Source organism: Dryobates pubescens, chromosome 30, assembly GCF_014839835.1.
Source record: "Dryobates pubescens isolate bDryPub1 chromosome 30, bDryPub1.pri, whole genome shotgun sequence".
Classification (NCBI taxonomy): domain Eukaryota; kingdom Metazoa; phylum Chordata; class Aves; order Piciformes; family Picidae; genus Dryobates; species Dryobates pubescens.
This window is the reverse complement of record NC_071641.1, coordinates 7,495,749-7,519,612: the sequence shown is the minus strand read 5'-3', so window position 1 is coordinate 7,519,612 and position 23,864 is coordinate 7,495,749. Positions and strand designations below refer to the sequence as shown.

The following is a 23,864-nucleotide window of genomic DNA, read 5'->3' as shown; positions in this document are numbered from 1 at the left end:
ATGCGTAAATGTAAACCAAATTTTGCTGCTGGGGAGATAAGGACAGGAAGCCAGAATTTTGTCACCATTCAAACTATTAAACATGGGAACAAACTCCCAAGGGAGGTAGTGGATTCCCCTACATTAGCCAGTTCCAAAGCCCAGCTTGACAGGGTGCTGGGCCAGCTCATTTAAACTATATTCTTACCCTGAAGGTTGGACAAGATCATTCTTGAGGTCCCTTCCAACCTGGTATTCTGTGAGTATTCCATTCTATGAATACTGAGGTTTTCCTGATACCTGTTGTAGAATTTCTGGTATTGTAACAAAAGAGGTTTGCATGCTTGAAGAGAAACTTATTTACCACCCTACCCTGAAACCTGAGACGTGCAGCTTCCCACCAAAGGGGTATGGGAGCCACGCTGCCATTAAGAAGATTAGCCATGGCAGACATCCAGGGAGAGCGTGCTGAACGTATTGGAACAAACCAGTGATCTCAGTACCTTTTCCACCTCATCAAACCTAACAAGACTCATTTTCAAAACATATTATGAGAATTCAATTTGCTGCTTCACTGACATACAGAAGTACAGCTTATTTCTGAGTGGCTGTGAAATGTTTTGATGATGTAATACTGTTGGTGGGAGAAGCTCTTTGTCTGCAATTTAAAGGTTGACTTTTTTCCCCGGTAACCTCTTGCTTTACTTCCTCCAGAAGCCCACATAACTGATGCTATGTTTTATGAGGTAAGCTGTGAGAATGAATCAATGTTTCATACAGTCCTTCCTTTTTACAGCATCAGCTGCATGGCTTTTAAGGCACGGTGCTCTGTACCCCTGAATGATCCCTTACTGCCATGTGGCAGAGCCCCTGTTCTATGGAACAATATTTGATTATCAATTTCCTTTATGGATATGAATGTTTTCACAGGGTGAAAACTTCTGCTGCTTTTTTTTTTTGAGGTCTTTAGCACACTGACCAGCCAGGCAAGAAGTTGCTATGGTTTACAAATCTTTGACAAATCAGATTTTGAATGGCTGGGGCAGAGATGAAAATAAATGCTACTAAAGTTACCCAGACAAAATGATCCGCAGGGAATAACTTAGTAGAATAAAGTGGGGTGAGCTCCTCTTTTTACAAGGCAGCAGCATCCTTCCTTCAAGCCAGGCATTGTCTTGCTGCACTCTGATGAGGGCTCCTCCTCCCCACCACCACCTCTTAGGCTTGTGCAAGCCTCATTCTCAGTGAAAGGCTAACACAGACACAATAGCAAAATCCTAGATACACCTCAGAAAATGGGGAAAACAATTTGCTCTCCTCCATCATGCTCCAGCAGGGTCAGAAATACTTTGGAATAAGCAGGCTTCTTTTGCAGGTGGGCTCAGGAAGGGCTCATAGCTAAATACCTCCCCAAATTACTGGGAGGGATTCTTGTTTGTGACTGAACAGGTTTTGGGGACAGGATAGTTTAGTTTATCATATGCCATTCATGTTAATGAGATTTTGGCAAATGACAGCTCTGTTAGAGGTTTCTGTAGCAAGACTGCCACTGGAGAAGTTTTCATGGAGCCTACTGCTCAAGCTATGATATTCACAGAATCACAGAATGTCATAATATTATTATTCTTTTGCCCAGGGAGGTGGTGGAAGCCTCATCCCTGGAGGTTTTTGCAGCCAGGCTGGATGGGACTCTGAGCAACCTGCTGTAGTGTGAGGTGCCCCTGCCCGTGGCAGGGGGGTTGGAACTGGATGATCTTTGAGGTCCCTTCCAACCCTGACAATTCTGTGAGTCTATGAATTAACAGACTTTCTCATCTATGAATAGTGTAAGCAATTACAGGCTTGATTAAACAAACTGCAGGTCTGACAAGAAAGAATTTTAAGGATTCTACACCAAATAATCCAAAGTGAAGAATTCCAGTATCACTCTCCCAGAGGGCAAGCATCAAAGAATCATAGAATCAATAAGGTTGGAAAAGACCTCAAGGATCATCAAGTCCAACCTGTCACCCAACACCTCATGACTACTAAACCACAGCACCAAGTGCCACGTCCAATCCCCTCTTGAACACCTCCAGGGACAGTGACTCCACCACCTCCCTGGGCAGCACATTCCAATGGCTAACAACTCTCTCTGGGAAGAACTTTCTCCTCACCTCCAGCCTACACTTCCCCCGGGGCAGTTTGAGGCTGTGTCCTCTTGCCACCACCACCCTTCTGTGCGTGCGTTATTAGCCTTGACCCATCAGAACTGCTGCTGTGGCAGAGAAAAAGGGAGCACCAGCACTCTCTAGCACCATCACTAGCCAAGAAAGAATGTTTTTTCTTCCTTTCTTTTCAGCAGCATTCTCCCTCAGTCACAATCTGTCTTGTGCAATGCATCGATGGGGAATGCTCTTGTGAAACTGACAGCACACACAAGGCACAGACCTATTCCAAAATAGAAATGGAGAAACGAAGAATTCCAGGTGTGACAACTTTTCTACCCCATTTGAAACAGTGGAAAAGTTGAAGTGGAGGACCTTAATCACTCATACTAGTGGAATAACTAATAGCAAACCCAGCCTGTCATGCTCTGGGCATGCCAGCTGTAGTTATGCAAAATACACTTTGTATGTGCCTCTGGATGATGGGCAGGCAGGCAGCTCTGGAGCACCCAAGTGAGAGGCTTGTTTGGTTTATCTCCAGTTGTTCAGGACTGGTCTTTTTTTTCCCCTGAAGATGCTCCTTCTAGATGTTTTTCCACCCTCACAAACTCTTGTTTCAGTTACATTCTTTTGTTATTCATCCAGGATTACTGCCAGGTGGGTTTTCTGCATAAAGCTCCCTAAAGTTGCTAATTAGGCTGCCCGGGAGGACTGTGGAGTCTCCCTCTCTGGAGATACTCAAAACCTGCCTGTGTGATCTGGTATAGGTGATCCTGCTCTGGCAGGGGGGCTGGATTGGATTATTTTTCAAGGTCTCTTCCAACCTCTAACATTCTGTGATTAAACCAATATCATTAATACAGTGCTCAGTGGTAACAAAATTTAACCAAACACTTTGAGGAACTCTTAACTAACTTGGTTAATAAGGAGCAGGCAATAAACTACTGGTGTTACAGTTAATGAGAGCTTCTTGGCAGTTGTTTGGGGAAAACAAGCTATTAAAAGGGGCAGTAATATTCCTGCACTGCTGCTGGTGACAGGCATTGTCAAAAGATGATTGGACACCCTTTACAAAATACTGACTGCAGGGCGAGAAGTCTTCTGACATCATAAAGCACCCTGTCAGCAGTGTCTTAACTCAGAACACAAGCCAACAACTCTGTGTATATAAATGTCTCCTTAACTGGCATTTCCAGTCAGGAAAAATGCTCCTAATGAACTCCTCTCTTGTGCAAGGATGGATAAAGTGTGTTCCTGAGATGGGTGAAGTGTTCTTTCTAACAGGAAACAATTAATTCACTCTGGAGCGTTGTTACCTCCAGAAGCTGTCTGACACAGGCAGCTCTGTGTCCCAGCACGCTGCTGCACACAGTGAGCGTGCTCCCTGCTGCTGCTGCTGATCATTCTGGATCTGCCTCAGGGATTCTGCTTCTTCTGGCTGAGGTATTTCCAGGAGTGTTGTAGGAACTGTGACAACACCCACTAGGCCTCAGTGGGGAAAAAAAAATCAGCAATAAACCCAGTTTTTGGTCAAATAAAAGTCATTTGGAAAAACTGTGCATCCTGTGTCTAGATTCTTAGGCAGATGTTTAGACAAACTTTGCCATGGGAGTGGAAATGCCTCCTGTTTAAAGACCACGTGTTCTCATCTGTTAATTCATTTCCTATCCCTGTGTCTCCAGTTAGACCATATCTGGAGCTAAACTCCATCAGACCCCTCCCCAGAGCAGGGTAAGAAGAGAAGGCCCAGTGGGGTGTAATGAAAATGGACTTAATGAAACAAAGCTGACACCCATGCCAGTATAAAGCACGTAAAGTGCTACTCAGCCCAGCAAGTGTACAGTGGTCATGCTAAATGGGAAGGCAACAAGAGCAGAAGGAAAAGGAGCAGAACCAGGAGGAGCCCAAGTAAGAGCAGGAGCCCCCATCCTCAGCAAACCTCCCCCTCTGCAGTGAACATGCCTTTCATAGGCTGGGATTCACTTGTAGCCAATTCAGGTCGCTGTCCTGATTGACTTCAAACTGCTAGTGGCCTGCAGCTCACGGCTGGCCTGAGATTCTGTCCCAGCCAAACCAGGACACCCTGAACAAAAATATTTGAGATGAGACAGAGTTATAAAGCACTAATGAAAACTGAGCTCTTCAGGGGAAATGCTGAGACACAGTTTTGATCTGTTTCATTTTTGACTATGAGTCCCAGCAGTTACTAAACCTTCTCTCACTTTTAAGTCTTTCTGTTTCTGTATGATATTGAAAGACAACTTCAAGGGGGGGGGAGGGGGGAGGGGAGGGGGAGAAATCCCAACCACTTTTCATCAGAGAATTAGTTACTATTTTTGTATTCTTTCAGAAAATGCTGGACCAATTTACCTTTACCTCTGACCCACTCTCAGACTGTCAAAGATGCTTTTGCCAGAAGCAAGGACAGGGAACGTAGGCTGCCGGTTCAAACTTTGGCTGCCTTGGAAGTTGTTAAGGCCAAAGATAAACATACTTTGGTATTTTAAATGAGCAAGGTCCCAGCTCAGCATTGGTGTGGGCTGGTACATGAATGTGGTTACACCAAAATGTCATTTGACCAATCCAAGCAGGACATCTCATTTTTGTCAGCTTCCAGAGTTTGTTCCTCCAAATTGAATTACTGGTTTTTATCACCCTGACGCTGAAAGGGAGATTTGGGTCCCCTTGTTCTCTTCCTAACAAATGACCCTGTCTAATTTGTCTTTGTATGCTCAGTTTAGGCAGCAGATAGTTAAAGCTAAGCAGTAGGACAGGTTGCTGTTTGAATTAAATTAGCTGCCTCATATGTACCAAAATCCTAACGAGCCTTCCTGATGTTGTGCCCAGCCAAGCAGCCGTGCTAGCATCTGACTGCAGCCAGCTCAGGAGGGCAAACACAGCCCTGCAAACACAGCCCTTGCAGCACAATGCCTTCAACAGCTGCTACTTGCACAGGCTACACTAACACCATGGTGATCGTGCCAGTGAGCCGAGTCAAAGGTGACAATAACAAGGGGGGGGTCACCCCGCAGCAAAGGCTAAGAAGGTAAACAGGACTGCAGCCCCAACACAGAACAGGGAGGTTAAACACACTGTAGTTTGCTCCTTGTCTCTTTTATGGGTTTCTGCTGGCCATACTGCTCCCTGGCTTGATGTGCTCAGGCAATCACCTGTCTGCAGCATGCTTCAGAGTGAACGTTTTGGTATCACCATTGCAACTCTGTGCCTTCCTCACTTACAGAGCAAGAAATCCAGGGCCCCTCTCTCCTTCCAGTGAGCAACAACTGGCCCTATTCCCTTCCCAACCACAATGCTCTCCCTAAAGAACATCTCCCCTTGTCACCTGAACCGTGGTGACAATGTGATGGTGCCTGCAGTGTCTCACAGCTATCAGTGTCCCTGGGGGGATCCTGGGGTGAGAGGCTGCCCCATGGCAGACAGCCTGGGTGCCAGGCTTTGTTGCTCAGTGCCTGGGGGGCAGCTGACCAAGTGGGCTGTTCAGCAGCACCAGTGCACAGGGACTGGGCAGGAGTGGTGTGCTCCATGCTGTCACAGCCATGTGCTGCACCGGGTGTGTGTGACACCGCTGCTATTGCATGGGCACAAGGAATGATGAACAGTGCTGGCTGCTGGGCAGGGCCCCATGCTGGCTGGACTGGGCAGAACAGGCTGGTGGGACTGTCTGTGACTGGGACTGAGCTCCATTTCTCTTCTGGGAACATGCCTGGCTCAAAGGAAGTTACTTCTGGGATGTAATTTACAAATTCTCATACATGTAAAAGATTACTGCAAAGCTGAGGCCAGAGATAGGACAGGGCTCAGCATCCAAACCACAGCCTCTTTCAGACCAGAATCTAACAAAGGGCCTGGTTAGCAGCAAAGACCAGAAGCTGTTTAGAGTTTGCTTTGCTTTCTGTTTGCAGCACGGTCTGTCATCCTCACCTTGCACATGGCATACCTCAATGCTTAGTCCCTGAACCTTTTTTACTTCATTGACTCCCCTCTGTTTTTTTTCTCTTTAGCACAACTCCTTAAAACAAAACCTGGGAATTTCCTTACCTGGGAAATTCTCTCCAGTTCCTCACAAATTAAACAAACACCCTCTTTTCATTTGGAAATTAATTGAGCATGTTGGTGAGAGCAGTACTGGCTTAATCTGAGGGGAGAAATGAGGATGAGAGCTGTCTGAAAATGATTTTGATCACTGCATTCTAATTGTTTTGGAGGGAATGACAGCTGTCTTCTCTGCTCCAGTCTTAGATGCTGGAACAACTCAGAGAACTACAGCATGTCCTGTGGGAATCTGCTCCTTGGGGGCTGAGGGATTCACTGGTGATCTGAGATACCTCACTGATAGCCAGAAGGTATCACTGCATGAATGAGTGTGATGTATTTCTATTGGGTGGAAAATATTTCTTAATTGGCAGAAAAAGCATGGGTTATAAAAGTAACCAATAAAGCAAGCATGGAAGTCATCTAGGCCTTTAGCAACTTTTAACCTCTTTGAGTGAGAAGAGATTCCCCTTTTGTGAGATATCAGGATCCAGGAGCACTCCTGAGGTGATGTCCTAAGAAACAGGAATTCTGTTTGGCCCAGGACTGCTGTGCCAGGTGTTTGTACACTCTGAAAACACACAGGGCAGTTGGTCAGGACACTGGCAAGTGAAGGTAGCCTGTCAAAATCTAAACCACTGTCTTGTCCCCCTGGTCCCCACCCAAAGGTGACACTGGGATGGGCAGAAGGGCACCCACAAGGCCGGGTACAAGAGGCAGAACTGTTCCTCTCTGGACAGTGCCTGCAGAAGGAAGGGAACAAGCAAGCCCATCTGAAAATGGCTTGGCTGCATGCAGAACAGGCTGAATCACCCCACAGTGCAAACTAGGCCAGAAAACACACAAGTATCACTGTGCAACCTGCCCCAACAAAAAGGGTCATGGGACAAAATGCAAGGGTAGTGAATAAACAGCATATAGACTAAAGAGGATTCTGGCAGAACAAAGGACCAGAGCCAGAGGGGATTCCAAAGGAGAAAAACTCTCCCAAGGGCAAATGAGATTCAACCTGCCTGCTGGTGAGAGATGTCAAAGACAAGTCACTGCCAGTGCAGAGAGTCTGCTTGAGAAAAAATATCACACAGAGGATATCTAAGTCACAAACATATTTCCAACCAGTGAATTACATGACAGCCTAATGCAACAACAAACAAGAGTAGGTCACTTTAAGAGAATGATTAATACATGAGATAACTGTGCATGCAGACTTATCTGGGAGCAAACCTTGTAGGTGGGTGTGAACTCTTGCTAAAGTCAGCTCCTATCACTGCCATACAACAGCCACAAGAATGATTGTAATAATGAATGGAGAGCAGTGATACAGGTAACAATTGCCCACCTGTATATTGACTGACCACAATGTCGTTACTCCTTTTGCCACACTTGCCCCCTTTTGCACTGATTGCTCACTACCACAAACACTTTTCCAGCCTCACACTGGGCCTGCTGTTTGCTCACGGCCGGGCTGTTCAGCCTCTGACTGACAGAGCTTACAGAGTTTCAGATTCTGAATTGTATTTAGTCTCCAGTGGCTAAGGTTGCCATGGGCTACATTAGATTACAAAGGGTAATGAGAGGAAAACATGAATATTCACCACATAAAGTAAAGGGCCTCGAAATACAGGAGTGGAGGAATGAGTGAGTAATGTCTGAAACATACCCTGTGAGCAGGGGGCTTTCTATTCTGTGCAGAGACAGCAGAGCTGTGACGCAGCCGGTGATTTCTCACTGAGCTGTGCTTCCTCCTCCAGCCCGCCGGTGCCTCTGGGAGATGCCAGGAGGCTTGAGGAAGGCCCTGCTGCTGCTGAAGGCAGTGTGGATTGTTAGTGCTCCTGCCTGCAGACCCAGGAGGGCAGAGGAGGAAAGGGGATGGCTTTGAGAGGCTGCCCTGCCTGGGCATTGGAACACTCAGGCCTGGCTGTTCCCTGGCAGCCCTGTCTGCAGACACCTCCTGGGCATGGCCTGCTGTGCAGCGCAGGGGTGTGCTGGAGAAGGCCCTGGGCACAGGCTGCTGGGGGCAAAAGCTCAGGCTGGGTCAGAGCTGGCAGGCTTTCCTCGTCCTGCATGCACTGGATCGCCACCATGCCTTGCTGCGGTGTGTGGGTCAGGGACGGTGAGCTGAGAGAACCTGAGCACAGAGAATGAAAAGCAGCTCGGAACTGAAGAGGAATTCAGAGAAGTGTCCTGCTGAACAGAGAGGAGACCTTGCAAAGGAAGCAGATGCTGGCACTGCTGTGCCTGCTTACAGCTTTGTTCCCAGTGGTTTTGAGGGGTGACGGCCTGACCACCACAGCAGGACAGCCACGCAGGGTTGGGTGAAGAATTCATGTGAGCTCAAGGAGAACATGGTCTTAACCTAAATTACAGTTTTGCACTAGAGAACAGTAGTTTTGCTGTGTTTTGAGTTCCATCAGTGTGCCTGCAGAAATGCTATTTTTAGATGTGGCTGGTAGGGGAGGTTAGAAGTGGCTTTGGAATCCTTCCCACACGCAGAGTTGACTGGAGAGTCCTGAAGCTGAAGTTCACTACCATAGAGTTTATCAAGACCTTGAGGAAACCCAGGTGCAAACATGTGCACATTGCTTGCTGTCTTAACACCCTTCCATTCAGAGCTACAAATTCAGTTATCAACTACAATAACTATAAACTCTCACAGAACTATTATTATTAACATAGATTAATGAGGATTTATACAGACCAAAATCAATGATCAAAAAAAATATTGACATATTTCTGTAAAGTCCCTCAAAATTCCACTTGCACACTGCTTAGCAGTTTGAAAACTTTCAAGTGAGTCACTGTCTTAAAAGGGCAGGGGAAAAAAAAGTCAATTTGTGGATTAACGGGCAGATAAAAGCAAAGAACTTCATTTATACCCAGCTAAGGCCAAAGGGCTAATTCTGCAAGGCCTCATTCACCTGCCCTCTTATCAGCCATGCCAAGGCTCTGCTTTCCACTCCCAGAACTGTGTTTCCTGTTTTGTCCATGACTGTTTCCTGTGACCTGCAGAAGCAGCCCTGAGAACAGAGCTCATCCTCATTCCTCCACTAACAGGGGATGGCTGGCCATGGGGTCACAGTATCTTTTAACTCTCTCTGCTTTGCCTTTCTGACCTTGGGCCTGCTGTATTCAAAATTAATAACCCAAAGGAGATCTGCTACATGGGTGGGAAAACACTTATCATAGTATCACAGTATCAGTCAGGGTGGGAAGGGACCACAAGGATCATCTAGTTCCAACCCCCCTGCCATGGGCAGGGACACCTCACACTAGATCAGCCTGGCCAGAGCCTCATCCAGCCTGGGCTTAAACACCTCCAGGGACGGGGCCTAAACCACCTCCCTGGACAACCCATTCCAGGGCTTCACCACTCTCATGGGGAAGAACTTCCTCCTCACCTCCAGCCTGAATCTCCCCACCTCCAGCTTCATTCCATTCCCCCTAGTCCTATCACTACCTGAGATCCTGAGCAGTCACTCCCCAGCCTTCTTGCAGCCCCCTTCAGATACTGGAAGGCCATAATTAGGTCACCTTGGAGCCTTCTCTTCTCCAGACTGAACAGCCCCAACTCCTTCAGTCTGTCCTCATAGGAGAGGTGCTCCAGCCCTCTGCTTATTCTCTTGGCCCTTCTCTGGACACCTTCCAGCACCTCCATATCTCTCTTGTAATAGGGGCTCCAGAACTGGATGCAGCACTCCTGGTGGGGTCTCACCAGAGCTGAGCAGAGGGGGAGAATCCCCTCCCTTGCCCTGCTGGCCACACTTCTCTTGATGCAGCCCAGGATCTGATTGGCTTTCCAGGTTGCAACTGCACATTGAGAGCTCCTGTTGAGCTTCTCATCCACCAGCAGCAGTCTGACAGGGAATCTTGCTCTGAACCAAAGGAAAACAAGTATTTGACTTGTTTTGAAACCTCTTGTGTCAAATTCCAACTCACAATAAATATTAACAGTCATTGTAAACTTGCAAAGCCTTGGGAAACAGCTTTTCTAAACATAGAATTGACTGTCCTGGCTTTTAGAGGTTTAAGCCAGGACTAGGAGGCTTTATTAATTTAGCTACACGGCGTTTTCATGCAGCCTTTCACAATGGGCTGACGACTTAACTCACCTTCCCACCAAGGGCCTGAACAAAGGTGGGTCAAAAAGCGTGGGAGATTTACATTAACCTGTTAGGGAGGGCTGAGCTAAGCCCCAGCTCTCTTTCACACAAGTGACAAGACAGCTGCACTTATTTCTCCACTGCTGTCTAGATGTGGCAAACAGAGCAGTGCAGGGGAAGGCTCCCCTGGTATTTCCATTCCTTCAGAGAATGACCTGTACTATTGCTTAGAAACAAGCCAGAAGTCAGCAGTTTAAAAACACTGTTTTAAAGGACTCTTGGCTCAGTACAGGGCCTTCACTCTCTGCAGAATTAAAAAGCAAGTTTGTATTTGATACTTACAACACCATCAAAATTTTACTTTTAGGAACCATTAGCACAGATCCTAGAAAGAAAATATGAGAAGGTTTCTATGAAGTTCAGTTTTTGAAAGCTGGTGTTAAAGGTGGATACATCCACACAGTGGATGGAAGTAGACAAAGACCTCATTTTTTTTTTGCCAAGACTCACTGTGCATCATGATTCCTGAGATGTTCTCTCTAACAAGAGGTAAGAGCTAAGTGCCCTCACTGATTACTGAATGCAGCTCACAATTAACTGAGAGAAGGTAACATACAGAGAAGTACACTCTCCTTGGGTTTTGAAGAGCATCACAAAATGGAACTGAAGAACAAAGAAACAGAGAAGTATTACAACACAGCAGCATTGCCCTGTGGCATTTTATAGTTAGAAAATCACTCAAGAAGCCAGCATTTGTATTACCACTTATCCTGGAATGCTGTCTCAGTGTAATGAAAACCTGGCAACAAGAAGGTCTGACAGCATTGTCCTGCACCAAAGCAACCCCTTGCCCTGCCAGCCCTGCCTGGTGGGCATGCCAGCTCCAGGGCCTCCACTGACCCAGGACTGCAAATCCATTGTGGGAGTGAGCAGTGTCCAAGCATGCTGTGCCTCGCCTAACAAGGAGCTTCTGGAGCAAAGAGGTTGAGGGAGCTGGGGTTGCTTAGCCTGGAGAAGAGGAGGCTCAGGGGAGACCTCATTACTGTTTACAACTACCTGAAGGGTGGTTGCAGCCAGGAGAGGGTTGGTCTCTTCTCCCAGGCAACCAGCACCAGAACAAGAGAACACAGTCTCAAGCTGTGTCAGGGAAAGTTTAGGCTTGAGGTGAGGAGAAAGTTCTTCACTGAGAGAGTCGTTCGCCATTGGAATGTGCTGCCCAGGGAGGTGGTGGAGTCACTATCCCTGGAGGTGTTCAAAAAAGGATTGGACCTGGCACTTGGTGCCATGGTTTAATAGTCATGAAGTGTTGGGTGACAGGTTGGACCTTATTGATTCTATGATTCTAGAAGATGGATTCACAGCTGTGCTGCACTCTCAGTGCAAAGTCAAAGGCACCGGAGCGCTGCCATTCAGCTGCTGGCAGCCTGCACCCAGCTGTTTCTCCAAACCGGGAGCAGTAAACTGCAGAGCATCGTGATGTGGTGTCACACAGTTTACAGGGCTTTGCCTCATTTTAAAATGGGAGTAGGAAAAGGAAAAATTTGGACCAAAACTTGCTTATAAGGAGGTTTATCTCAGGAGCAAAATATAGTGGTTTCTGTTGAAAAGAGTTTTTATATGCCTAGATGGCTGCCATGGCTTCATTTGAGATGGAGGAGAAAGGACAGAGAAATTAACTGTAGAAGATACAGGGATATTAATAGCAAACAGTTTAGATTAGAAATAGAAATAGAAATAGAAATAGAAATAGAAATAGAATGGAATAGGTTGGAAGAGACCTTCAAGATCATCGTGTCCAACCTATCATCCAACACCACCTAATCAACTAACCCATACAACCAAGCACCCCATCCAGTCTCCTCCTTAACACCTCCAATGATGGCAATTCCACCACCTCCCTGGGCAGCCCATTCCAATGGCCAATCTCTGTCTATGAAGAATTTCTTCCTAACATCCAGTCTAACCCTCCCCTGGCACAGCTTGAGACTGTGTCCTCTTGTTCAGGTGCTGGTTGCCTGGGAGAAGAGACCAGGATCATGCAGAAATGTCTTCTCCATTCAGATTATTGCAACAGAAATACTTATTTCATAATTCTAAATGCAAACTGAGAACACAGAAGGATCAGACTGGGTTATTTTCTCTTGGTTACACAAGCACTTTGAGGACACCAAAACTTCCAAATGCTCTTTAGGACAGCAGTTATGTTTCCCCCTCATTTTTGGTAACCACAGACTCAGATGTCAAATTAAGTCTTGAAATGCTTGTACAGTCATGACTGAGAAAACACTGCCTGAGAAAAACAGTTCTGGTCACCCTCTCTGTCTGAATGAGGTTTTGCAGCTTTAGGACTTTGCTTATTTTATGCTACCAACTGGTTTCATTCAAACAAAGCCCTCTTAAGAGGAACTGGAGCTGACTGTCCAACACTGGAGCTGTCAGCTGCCCTGGCAGCTCTGCCTGGGCTGGGGCTGGGATCTCAGGCTGCATTCAGGAAGGTAAAGCATGGTCAGTAACAGCTCAGCATGTTCCTACCCACCTGTGCTTACACCTAAGGGATCTGGATCGTGGTGCAAGGCAGCTCTAGGGAGTGGCACAAACACAAACCAATTCACCAAGGGTGAAGGTTTGGCCCCACTGAAGTTAACCACAACAATACCACCAACTCAGAGGAGCAAAGCTTTCAACCCCAGGCCAGCTGTGGTAGTGTATCAATAAGCTTTCATGATAAAGTCCAGAGAATAAGCAGTTTATGCTGACAAAAGATGAATTTATAAGTAACTTAGTCTGCTGCAACTCAAAGGGATGTGACCTTTTCCATTTATCTCAAGAGCACAATGAATCCTCAGCATGCTTTTGGAGGGAAAAATTTACAAGGCAGGTATGCAACTGTGTCACTGACTTGCAGAAATATGGGTGCAAGTCAGGCAATTAATGGTATGATGAAGCAAATGAAAGAAAAACTGTCCTAACTGATCTTTCCTTCTTTGAGAGATGTGAAATGCAGCATTAGGTCTTTTCAGTGCCACTCCAACTGAGATACTCTGTTTCCAGTTGTTGGCCGGCACCCCACGACGTCAGACTGTAGCACCGTGGATGCAGAACAGAAGTAGAGAGGACCACATCAATGGACCATAATTCAAGTATCATGCATAAAATGATTTCTGAAAGACTACTTTAAGGCTACCCCTTACAATGGCTTACAACTTCCTTCTAAACCCCAGTGCTCCCTCTTGGAGCCCAGAAGCCTGACAACAAGTGCCTAGAGCTTTCTCTGTCTCCCTGCTGTGACAAAGGCTTTGTCTGATGCATCTGCAGCACAAACTGCACATTCTCCAGCTAGGAGCACCAAGTGCTTAAAGAAGTAGTTTCTAAACATACAGGAGTGATCACATCCTCCTTTGGGTACAAATACAAAATCTAGTATGACTGGATCTATGACAAATAGAGGTTAAGCTCATATTTACAAGCAGTATATAAAAGCAGCCAAGCCATGATAAGATACAGACTATTTCTTTCCAGAACTAATGGGGGAAAAATGAGGGGGGAAATGGAGGAAAAACCACTAGGAAATTAAACCAAAACATTCAGGCCATATAGTTCTCATCCTGCATGAGTGAAAAGGTTCTAACTTAAAATGTCTTACATTAAAACCACTGCTTTTTGCCTACTCAAAACACCTGGCTTTGCAGCTCTCGACACGCTGCAGTCATTATTTCAATACAAAGGAAAATAAATCATATTATTTCTTCCAGGAAAATCAATGTGCTTAGTTTTATGAGACAAAACAGGGCCTGCAGTAACTCCAACACCCAGGAACCCAGCTCTGCAGTCCTCAGGCACCACTTCTCACCAAGTGTGGGGCCCTGCAAGGACCATGGAACAGAAATGACCAGGAGCAGGAGTGGGTGAAGAAAAGCACCCTAAGGTAAAGCCAATTTGCTCTTTGTGCTCAAGATCAGCTTCTTGGGCTCATGTCTTCTATTTCAGCAATATTCTTATATTCAGAGATCACATTTTATCAATACTCTCTGCCAAAGTTCAAAGAAATGTTGTGTTGCACAAACTCAGCACCAGCATCCCTCCTCCCAGGCCATGCAGGGAGTGCCAGCTCTCAATGTATCAACATTTACTGCTATTCATTACACTTAACCATGACTTAGTTGTAAGAAGGAAACAGAACCAGCAGGAGGCAAATCTTCACCTTTATCCCCTCCACAGCTTGCCTTTGGTATAGGTGAGGAAGGGTTTGCCACATTGTACCCCCAGGCTGCTCACAAAGCCTCCAAGCTGGCACTGGAGTGGGAACACCAAGGAGAAGGCCTGAAGCTGGAAATGACCCTGTATAGCTGTTTCCCAAGATCTGGAGGGGTCCCTGCTTGGAATTGTCTGCTTCCACTTCGTAGACAACTGCTGAGCTCTGTGTCCCATAGCTGCAGTGCAGAAGCCATCAGCACTACACCCATGCACTGTGAGGTGGGGAGTGAAGAATGCCACCACCAAACTCGAGTAAAGCAGCAGTGTGTTTGGGGAGGTGGAATCCAGTTATCAGGACTTTGGCCAGAATATCTGCTTTTGCAAAAACGTGATAGGATCTTTGATGGCAAGAAGTGGTCAGGATCTTGGTTTTTCACCTCCTCTGAAAGAGGCCAGGAGCCAGAGTGGTGTGACTGCTGGCTGCTGCCCAAGGCAGGACTCAGCAGCAGTTCCCTCTCTTTTTATACAACCTTACATTAGGCCACTTTCAAGCTCCCACTTGCCATTCCTCAAGGAGAAGTGGCCTTAACCTTGGCCTGACAGGGATTCCTAAGCATTCCTCCATCATCTGTCACCCAGCAGCGGTGTTCTATCAAGCTGTCTGCAGATCAATGCTAGGAAGGGACACAGAAAATCTTTTTCCTGGCTACTTGTTTTCACTTGGGAAGGGCAAGACCAACTCAGTGTCATGTCTCATGGGCAGTACCCTGCACCCATCTCATTCTTCCTGTGGTTTTCAACACTCTCCCCCCAGTACTCCAGATCACCCTTGCCCAGTCCTCCCTCCTCCACAGCCCTGTCACATTGTCCTAGCCACTCATCAGCTAACTCCCTCAAGCTTTCCCCTTCTGGCTGCTTCTGCAAGTCTTGGTCTCCTTACCTGGAGACCCAAGGTTGGCCTGAGGCTTCACCCTTCAGAGTCACAGGATCACAGGATGTTAGGGGTTGGACTCAATCTCTGGAGATCCCTTCCCTGCATGGCTACCAGATAGCTCCTGTAGAGTTTTGGTTTGGCTTTTGCTTCATCTGTATTTCATTGATGGAGGTTTCCCATGCAGTGAGATGCAAGGAAGAGGAAAGCTCAGATATTACTTGCCCACAACCTCACAGGGCATGGCCCTTAGAAAACCCTAGGTTGTATTCAGTCTTGTGTTGTACTTCACAAGATACTTAACCACTGAAATAATCACAGAAATCTCTAGTGAGATTTGGACATATGTGTGGAAAGACATTTTTCAAGGGTTTGGACCTTGGCCAGATGCTGACACGGCTCCACAGACAGATCAAAAGCATGACTGAGACACCAAGACTACTCACACCAAATTTCTGTTCTTTGTGTGAGAGCAGGATAGCACCAAACGGTACTGACAGAAAGGTTTGAAGGATCTGCAAACCATTCATGCAGCAACATCCTTCTGCCAAGCCTTGCTGTGGCTGAAAGCACTAATGTTGGGGAAATCAGGCTGAAGAATATTTCTGCTAAGAAAAAAACCTCCAACAAACCCTGTATCTATTTCCTCTCACCTCCTTGTACCCTGGCCAGGTACACAACTAATGAAATACACTCAGAGACGTACACGCTGATGGTCTTCTTTTATCATACTTAATCAATAAGAACAATTTAGAGCAGTGGTAACCTCTCCATGCATACTTCCACTGTCCCAAGGGATCAATATAATCGGTATCACAGCTGGCTGGTGAGAAATAATGAGATTATGATAACAAAAAAGGCAAGCTTTCCAAATTTTTTTTTTCTTAGTGCATGCCAAAACATCATAGCTTTTTTTCTCTCTCCATACAGGGCAAAATAGCAATACCTGAGAATACTGTAGCTGTTAAAAGGGTCACTGAAAAAGTAAAGTTTTATCTATGATTGCTTGAACTTCAGCTTTGCAAATGCAGTATTTCTTTCCCTTAAAGCCAACTGTGAGCTCTGAGTTCCTCACTCCTGGAAAGGGGCCCCTCCATGCTTAGGGCTAGCACATTTTCCACAGATTTCTCCTGAAGAGCACTGCCACGTGCAAAAATCTTGGGGCTGCGTGACAGCAAGACTTGCCTTTTCGTGGCTCAAGTTTGCCCAAGGGATGCAGCTGATTAAAATCAAGCAATTGTATTAAAAAAGCCAAATTATTCTAATACTCTTAGCAGTTATACAAAGTTTTGCTGAAACTCAAAAAGCAGAATTTAAGTTCTCAGCCTCTCTCCTGCCACTCCTCTCAGTCCCCCCCTTGAACGCCTGCACTGGGCTCTGCGTGCCTACCTTGGGTCTACTCCTTTGAGTGCAAGCACTGCTCAGTTTTCAACAGCCTGAGGCAAAGACTGCCTTTAAAGCGGCAACAAAGTATTTTAACAAGTCATCTGGGTCCAGTGCTTAAAAGCAGCGACCTATCTCCCAGCACACCACCAAGTCAGGCCTATTTCAGGAGCAGCTAGCAAAGCCAGGCTGGGCTGGATCCCAGCAAGGAGCCATGGAGCGCTGTGGGCACAGGCACTGATGGGAGGGCAGTGGGAGGACTCTGAACCTTCTGGAGGGAACGAAGATCACATCATTTCTGCAGCCTGCATGGGAGCACTCACATTTCACCTGCAGCATCAGTAACACATTTTAGGCAGCTTGTTAAATAAATGGATGATAAGAGGAGTCTTACCTGGGAGGAAATGAGATGTCCAGTTCATACAATTTGTCTTTAAAGACTGACAGCTCTCTGTCAAACTCTAAAAGCTACAAAAGACAGAAATAAATGTGTTCACTTTTTAATGTTGAGCTGAAGCAATCACAAAACACTGCATTACATAAAAGGCAATAAAAAAATACTTTGATTACACAGCTTGAGATACACCTCTCACATGAAATGCAGCGTAGACCACTCAGTACTACACTGACACATGAACAGTTCATTGAGGGAAGCCTTTTCCTCCCAGTGGAACAGGTAGCACTGGCTCTCTCCAGCAGTGACCTATCTGTACATTTACTAGTTCCACATGGCTCCATTTTTTCACATTTTGTTAGCAATCTTTCCAAAGATAAACCAGCCTGGCATTAAAGCCAGAACAGCAAACTGATAGGCTGGTCAGCCCACAAAAATGCCAGCAGAAAGTATCACGTTACAGTATATTATCTTCAGCCCAGATAAGGAGGAACAATAAACACAAGGATGTGCACATCACTCTTGCTGAGCAAAGACAAGCCATGTTTCCTACACAGGGTTTGGGTGGTGCCTGTCAGATAGCAGAGAGGGATACGTGACAATGGGTGAAATGTGTTCCCAGGCAGCAGCCCAGACACAGCACTGCAGGCAGGTATTCAGCAGGGATGTTCGTAAGTCTGGGTTTAATGTCCTCTATAAATACCAGCCCTTGCCAAAGCTGTTTTGCCCTGGACCTCCACAGGAAGAAGAAATACCTGCCATCTTCTGTTGATCAGCACAAACCCGCCCAAAGCCACTCAGTGATCACAGAAACATTCAGATTGGAAGAGACCCTCAGGATCACCAAGTCCAACTGATAACCCTACTCCACAAGGTTCACCCCTAAACCACATTCCCAAGCACCACATCCAAACCACCTTTAAACACATCCAGGGTTGGTGACTCTACCACCTCCTGGGGAGCACACTGCAATGTCTGACCACTCGTGCTGTGGAAAATTCTTCCTAGTGTCCAGTCCAAACCTACTCAGTCACAACTTGAGATGGGTCCCTCTTGTCCTATCACTAATTACCTGTGGGAAGAAACCAGCACCAGCCTCTCTACAATCTCCTTTCAGGTAGTTGTAGAGAGCCATGAGGTCTCCCCTCAGCCTCCTCTTTTCCAAACTAACCATCCCCAGCTCCTTCAGTCACTCTTCATAAGATTGTTTTTCTCCAGGCCCTTCCCTAGCTTCACTGCCCTCCTCTGCACTCTGCACTGATCATTGTGCATGTTAAACCAGGAGTTGTTCAGATGGACACAAATGACCTTAGCTCAGAAGCTGGGCTGGTGTGAAGCCCAGTGCCTGGCTGGATGAGCGAGCCAAAGACAAACTGCTCCTAACGGGCACCGCTCCTAAGGGGCACCGCTGCGAGTGCCACTCTCTGCGGTGACAGGCGTGTCGCTGGCGGGATCCCGCAGGATGGCCTCTGTTTGCCTGCTCTCCATTAATCATGTCCCATCTCACAGCTGTGCTGATACCATTGTATGAATGGCAGAGGTTCCCAAAGAAATTAGATTGTCTCCCTCTTTCCCCTCCACCACCTCATAAATCATTCCTGAAATGTGCAATTAGCAGCTACTTGTACACATTAATTATCTGTGTGAAAAGCAGCTACCTGAACCACCTGCCCTGCTGATTAGCTGCCTCTCCAAGGCTCACTCGCCTCACTGCGGGGTCTGCACAGCCTCCTACATGAGGGTGCCAAATCATGGGCACCTGTCCCTATTTCAGTGCATCTGACACCAACGGCCACGGCACACCGGAGGCGATTTCGCAGTACAAATACAGCTGCAGATAGTTTGTACCTGTTTTAACAGCTGATCGAAAGCTCCCGGTATCCAGGGTGGTTGGGTAAATACTGCTACACATCTGGATGGGAGTTTAGCTATGTATCTAGTAACATTCTGCATCCTACACACATTGGGGTACTTCAGCCACTCGTCTGACTGAAGCTATCTCAACATACTTCAGGAGAAGGTGGTTTACCCTGCATGTTTTCAGCCTGTGACCCTGTATTGAATCACAGAATTGTCAGGGTTGAAAGGGACCTCAAAGATCATCCAGTTCCAACCCCCCCCCGCCATGGGCAGGGACACCTCACACTGGAGCAGGTTTAGACCAGGTTTATACGTCTAAGTATGTATAGACAGATGTGTAGCCACAATGCATACACACAAACTGCAAACAAATGTTACCATCCCTTTCCTGCTCCACATGTCTCCACCTTAATGATATTATCTGCACCCTACCATCCCCAGTTAAACTTCTCTTTGAAATATATCTCTATCAATACAGTGCAAATACATTTTCCCTGTTGTTGGGAAGCAAACAGATCAGAGCAGGGAAGTGGAAGCAGCAGGAGAAAGAGGCTATTTCTGAAGTGTGAAAACTGCAAGGACTGAATAAAAGAACAATGCTGCCCAGAACACAATGGTATAAATTACTCATGGGCATTCCAAGGGCTGGCAATGCTAAATGGAGGCATTGTCCTCTCACACCAATTCAGAGTTTCAGAATTTCATACATTCAGATGGTTCTTGCTAGGGGAATATTTGCAAGCTACACTAAGGCTGAGGGTTGGAGGACTAAGCACAGGGAGGTGCATTTTATATCCGGAGAAGTTTCTGAAGTGTTTATTTGCTGCGACTCCTTGTTTAGTTGTGTCTGTGCTATGCAGATGAGCTGCTGACACTGGTGACAGAGAGGACAGATAATGGGAACAAGACTGTATTGTGTGCTGTGCTCTCTATCAGTTCCCCAAGCTTCCTCAGGTAGAGGGATGTCTTTGACCTGAAATGACAAAGCCAAAACCTCACGATGACCCAGATGGATGCCAGAGCCCAGCTAGGTGCCTAGAAGAAAGATTTAGGGAATGCCTGTAGACAATTACTCCTCACATGTAAAACAGTCAAATATTTTTGGTCTGGAGAAGAAAAGGCTCCAAGGAGAACTTCTTGGGGCCTTCCAGCATCTGAACGAGACCTACAAGAAAGCTGGAGAAGGACTTTTTAGGGCGTCAGGGAGTGACAGGACTGGGGGGAATGGAGCAAAACTAGAAATGGGAATATTCAGATTGGACATTAGGAAGAAGGTCTTCCCCATGAGGATGGTGAGACACTGGAACAGGTTGCCCAGGGAGGTGGTGGAAGCCTCATCCCTGGAGGTTTTTGAGGCCAGGCTGGATGGGGTTCTGAGCAACCTGCTGTAGTGTGAGGTGTCCCTGCCCATGGCAGGCGGGTTGGAACTGGATGATCCTTGAGGTCCCTTCCAGCCCTGACAATGCTATGATTTTCAGCAGATTATTTGCACAAACCTGTATTTCATGCTCTTTTAAACATTTATTTTTCCCTAGCTATTAAATGCCCATGATAGAGTACTGTCATCCATGTGTCCCAGATAACACAGAGTGTCAGTCAGGAGGGGCAGTGACAAGTTCTTGGTGTGCTCAGAGCTGCACAGTGTGAACACCCCCAACAGCTCTCCTCTGGCTACCTGGTGGCACCACAGGCACTGGGGGAGAAATGATCAACGCTTGAGCTGGGCAGTTCTAACAAGTTCCAATTTTAGTAGAACAACGTTTTAACTATTACTTATTTTGCCATTAAAACAACTTGGGTTCTCTTTGAAGCCTGTAACCTCTAAATAAAAGCTTACTGGTGAAAAAAAAAGGCTTTTGACTAGGTCTTGTCACAGTTACAAATGTCACCTTCCCTCAAAGCAAGAGAAGGAACGGGACAAGACACAGGCAGCATTTAACTGTATTTGCTTTGTGAATAGGTACAGGGTGTCTGGAGCTCCTTGGCACTACAGAAAATGAAGGAAAATTAATATAGGCCAGAGGAGACTGAGGAGCAGTCAGAATCTCACAGGGTAAAGCCTTTCTTTTTAAAGCATGCAGCCACCCAGAGGGTGATTTTCAGCACAATCTCCTCACTCATTTCCATATTGTATACTAAATAGCACGGTGAACAATATGATTGCTGTAACAGTAAACATGAGTGTGCCTTAAAAATGACAAAGAAATGGAAGTTCAAAGCCTAGAAATCAATATATTGTTCTATTTCATTTGCTCATTCTAAGACCATCCTTAAGAACCAAGTCTTTCAGGTGTTACATGTGCTGGGGTAATTGGGGCAATTACACAGATTTTAAAATGCTGTGGCTGGAAGTTCATGCCATAGCTATATGTCACAGGCAGTTCAGAAGGCTCTTTCCCTCCCCCTCCACCCCAGTTCAACTTCAGCAGTACCTTTATAACTAAAGGATAGCAGAGATGATGCAGGGCCTCCCTTTTATCTGCTGTCACCATCGAGGTGCTGATGCTGTCTCAAGGTATTTGCTCTACAATGTCCAGTGACCAGCCCGACATGAACGTTTGATGGACACCTTCCAAATGACAATACCATCCATACATATGATCTATAGGCAGTGGATACCCCAGGAGACATGGAGATGACTGGCCTTGAGGAACACAGCCAGGCAGCCTGTGAGAGGCAGCAGCTTCTGTTCACTGCCCCACAAGTGAGAGAATGCTCTCAGGGCAGGATGTGATTTCTGAGAGCAGGTTAAATATACTGCTAGGATTTTGCAGTCTGCAGGGATGCATTTCTGGTTAGCACTGTCCCTTGGTAAGCACAATCTGAGCCAGGCTGGCTGGCTGGTCTATGCTGGGCAGTCCATCCAATGGGGTCTCAGGCGAGCTACGTCACCCCAGGGCTGGAGCATGGGCTGCAGCTCAGTCTCCAAAGTTCATGGGGTCCTGCCTGGTCAAGCAGTGTGTTCTTGGGCCAAGGGTTGGACTCAGTGATCTTACAGGTCTTTTCCTCCTAAATAATTCTGTGATTCTAAGATGACAATTGTCTGAGATACTAGATTTGGATATTATTACTGCTTGGCAGTCTTCAAAGGACTATAAAAGAGTTTAGCCAGTTGTAGAAATCAGGGTAATTTTGCTTGCCTCAGTTCAAAGTGATGAGGCACTCCTCAAAGGTCAGTGTCCATTGGTATGCTGGGATGGGCCACCTTGGCTAAAGCCACACACGTGTGAACCCTTTAAAACAGGGCAACTTAATTCAGTCATTGGAGTAGAACAACGGCAATTACTCATCAAGACCTACAGACCAAAGTCAGAGCATTGCCAGATCAGGAGGTGATATTAGCAGCATTTATCAAACCCATCTGTGGGGCCCACCAGAGAATTCACAGCTGTGAAAGGGAAATGAAGTTTCAGACCAAAAAGAGGAGACAAGCATATTGAAATGACCTTAGAGAATTCAAATATGTGGACACTGGTCACTGTAACCTCCTCTGCTGGTCTTGTCTAGCACATGATTTATTCAAGAGGCTTTGGAAACACAGTCATTTTATCTGGCTTTCCAGTCAAAGAAAAATATTTAGAAACTGATTCAGCATTCTACTGACTTCAAATAAATGTCTGTGGAAATGCTGAACCCTCCCACTTACCCATGAAAATGTCACACACAGCTCTTCTCTGGCCTTACTGTAAAGCTACTGTAGCCAAGACGTTGTGAAATGATCCACTGCTGGACATTGTGTAAATTAATTGTCTTTCTCTCATGATTCACAGGGAAGAAAAAAAAAGGAGCTGAAATTATTGAATATAAACCTACCCCTTACACTGCTTTTGCAGAGCATTATAGTTTTGAGAATTTCTCTATACATCCTGAATGTTTGTGCTGTCACAGCATCAGCTCCTCTAGAAATGGGGCTGTTTGGCACACAGACACTCTTCTTAGCCTCAGAAAAGCGAGGCAGGGGCAGCCCTAGAGGATCCTGCTTTGGCAGGGACAGCCCTAGGGGATCCTACTTTGGCAGGGGTGTTAGACTCAATGATTTGACAGCAGGCTGAACATGAGCCTGCAGTGTGCCCAGGCAGCCAAGAAGGCCAATGGCATCCTGGCCTGGATCAGGAACAGTGTGGCCAGCAGGAGCAGGGAAGTAATTCTGCTTCTGGACTCAGCACTGGTTAGGCCACACCTTGAGTCCTGTGTCCAGTTCTGGGCCCCTCAGGTTAGGAAGGAGGTTGACTTGCTGGAAGGTGTCCAGAGAAGGGCAACAAAGCTAGGGAGGGGTCTGGAGCACAGCCCTGTGAGGAGAGGCTGAGGGAGCTGGGGTTGTTTAGCCTGGAGAAGAGGAGGCTCAGGGGAGACCTTCTTGCTCTCTCCAACTCCCTGAAGGGAGGTTGTAGCCAGGTGGTGGCTGGTCTCTTCTCCCAGGCAATCAGTACCAGAACAAGAGGACACAGTCTCAAACTGTGCCAGGAGAAGTTTAGACTGGATGTTAGGAAGTTCTTCATAGAGAGAGTGATTTGCCATTGGAATGTGCTGTCCAGGGAGGTGGTGGAGTCACCATCATTGAGGTTGTTTAGGAGGAGACTGGATGGGGTGCTTGGTGCCATGGTTTAGTTGATTAGATGGTGTTGGATGATGGGTTGGACACAATGATCTTGAAGGTCTCTTCCAACCTGGTCTGGTCTATTCTATTCTATTCTATTCTATTCTATTCTATTTCCAGAGGCCTCTTCCAACCCCTACCATTCTGTGATTCTGTGTGAGCTCATCAGTGCCTGCAGCCAGTCAGAACACCTCTGAGTTCAGTGGAAGCTCCCCAGGGAAACACT

General features: G+C 46.5%; 1 protein-coding gene across 2 annotated transcripts in view; it reads right to left on the bottom strand.

Annotated features, from left to right (window-relative positions):
• The window catches only part of INPP5A (inositol polyphosphate-5-phosphatase A), a 262,105-nt gene that overhangs the window by 8,884 nt on the left and 229,357 nt on the right, over positions 1-23,864 (bottom strand). For both annotated transcript variants that reach the window (XM_054174722.1, XM_054174723.1), the window contains exon 12: positions 17,182-17,255. In XM_054174722.1, coding sequence (XP_054030697.1) covers positions 17,182-17,255 — 74 coding nt within the window. The remainder of the gene's footprint in view (positions 1-17,181; positions 17,256-23,864) is intronic.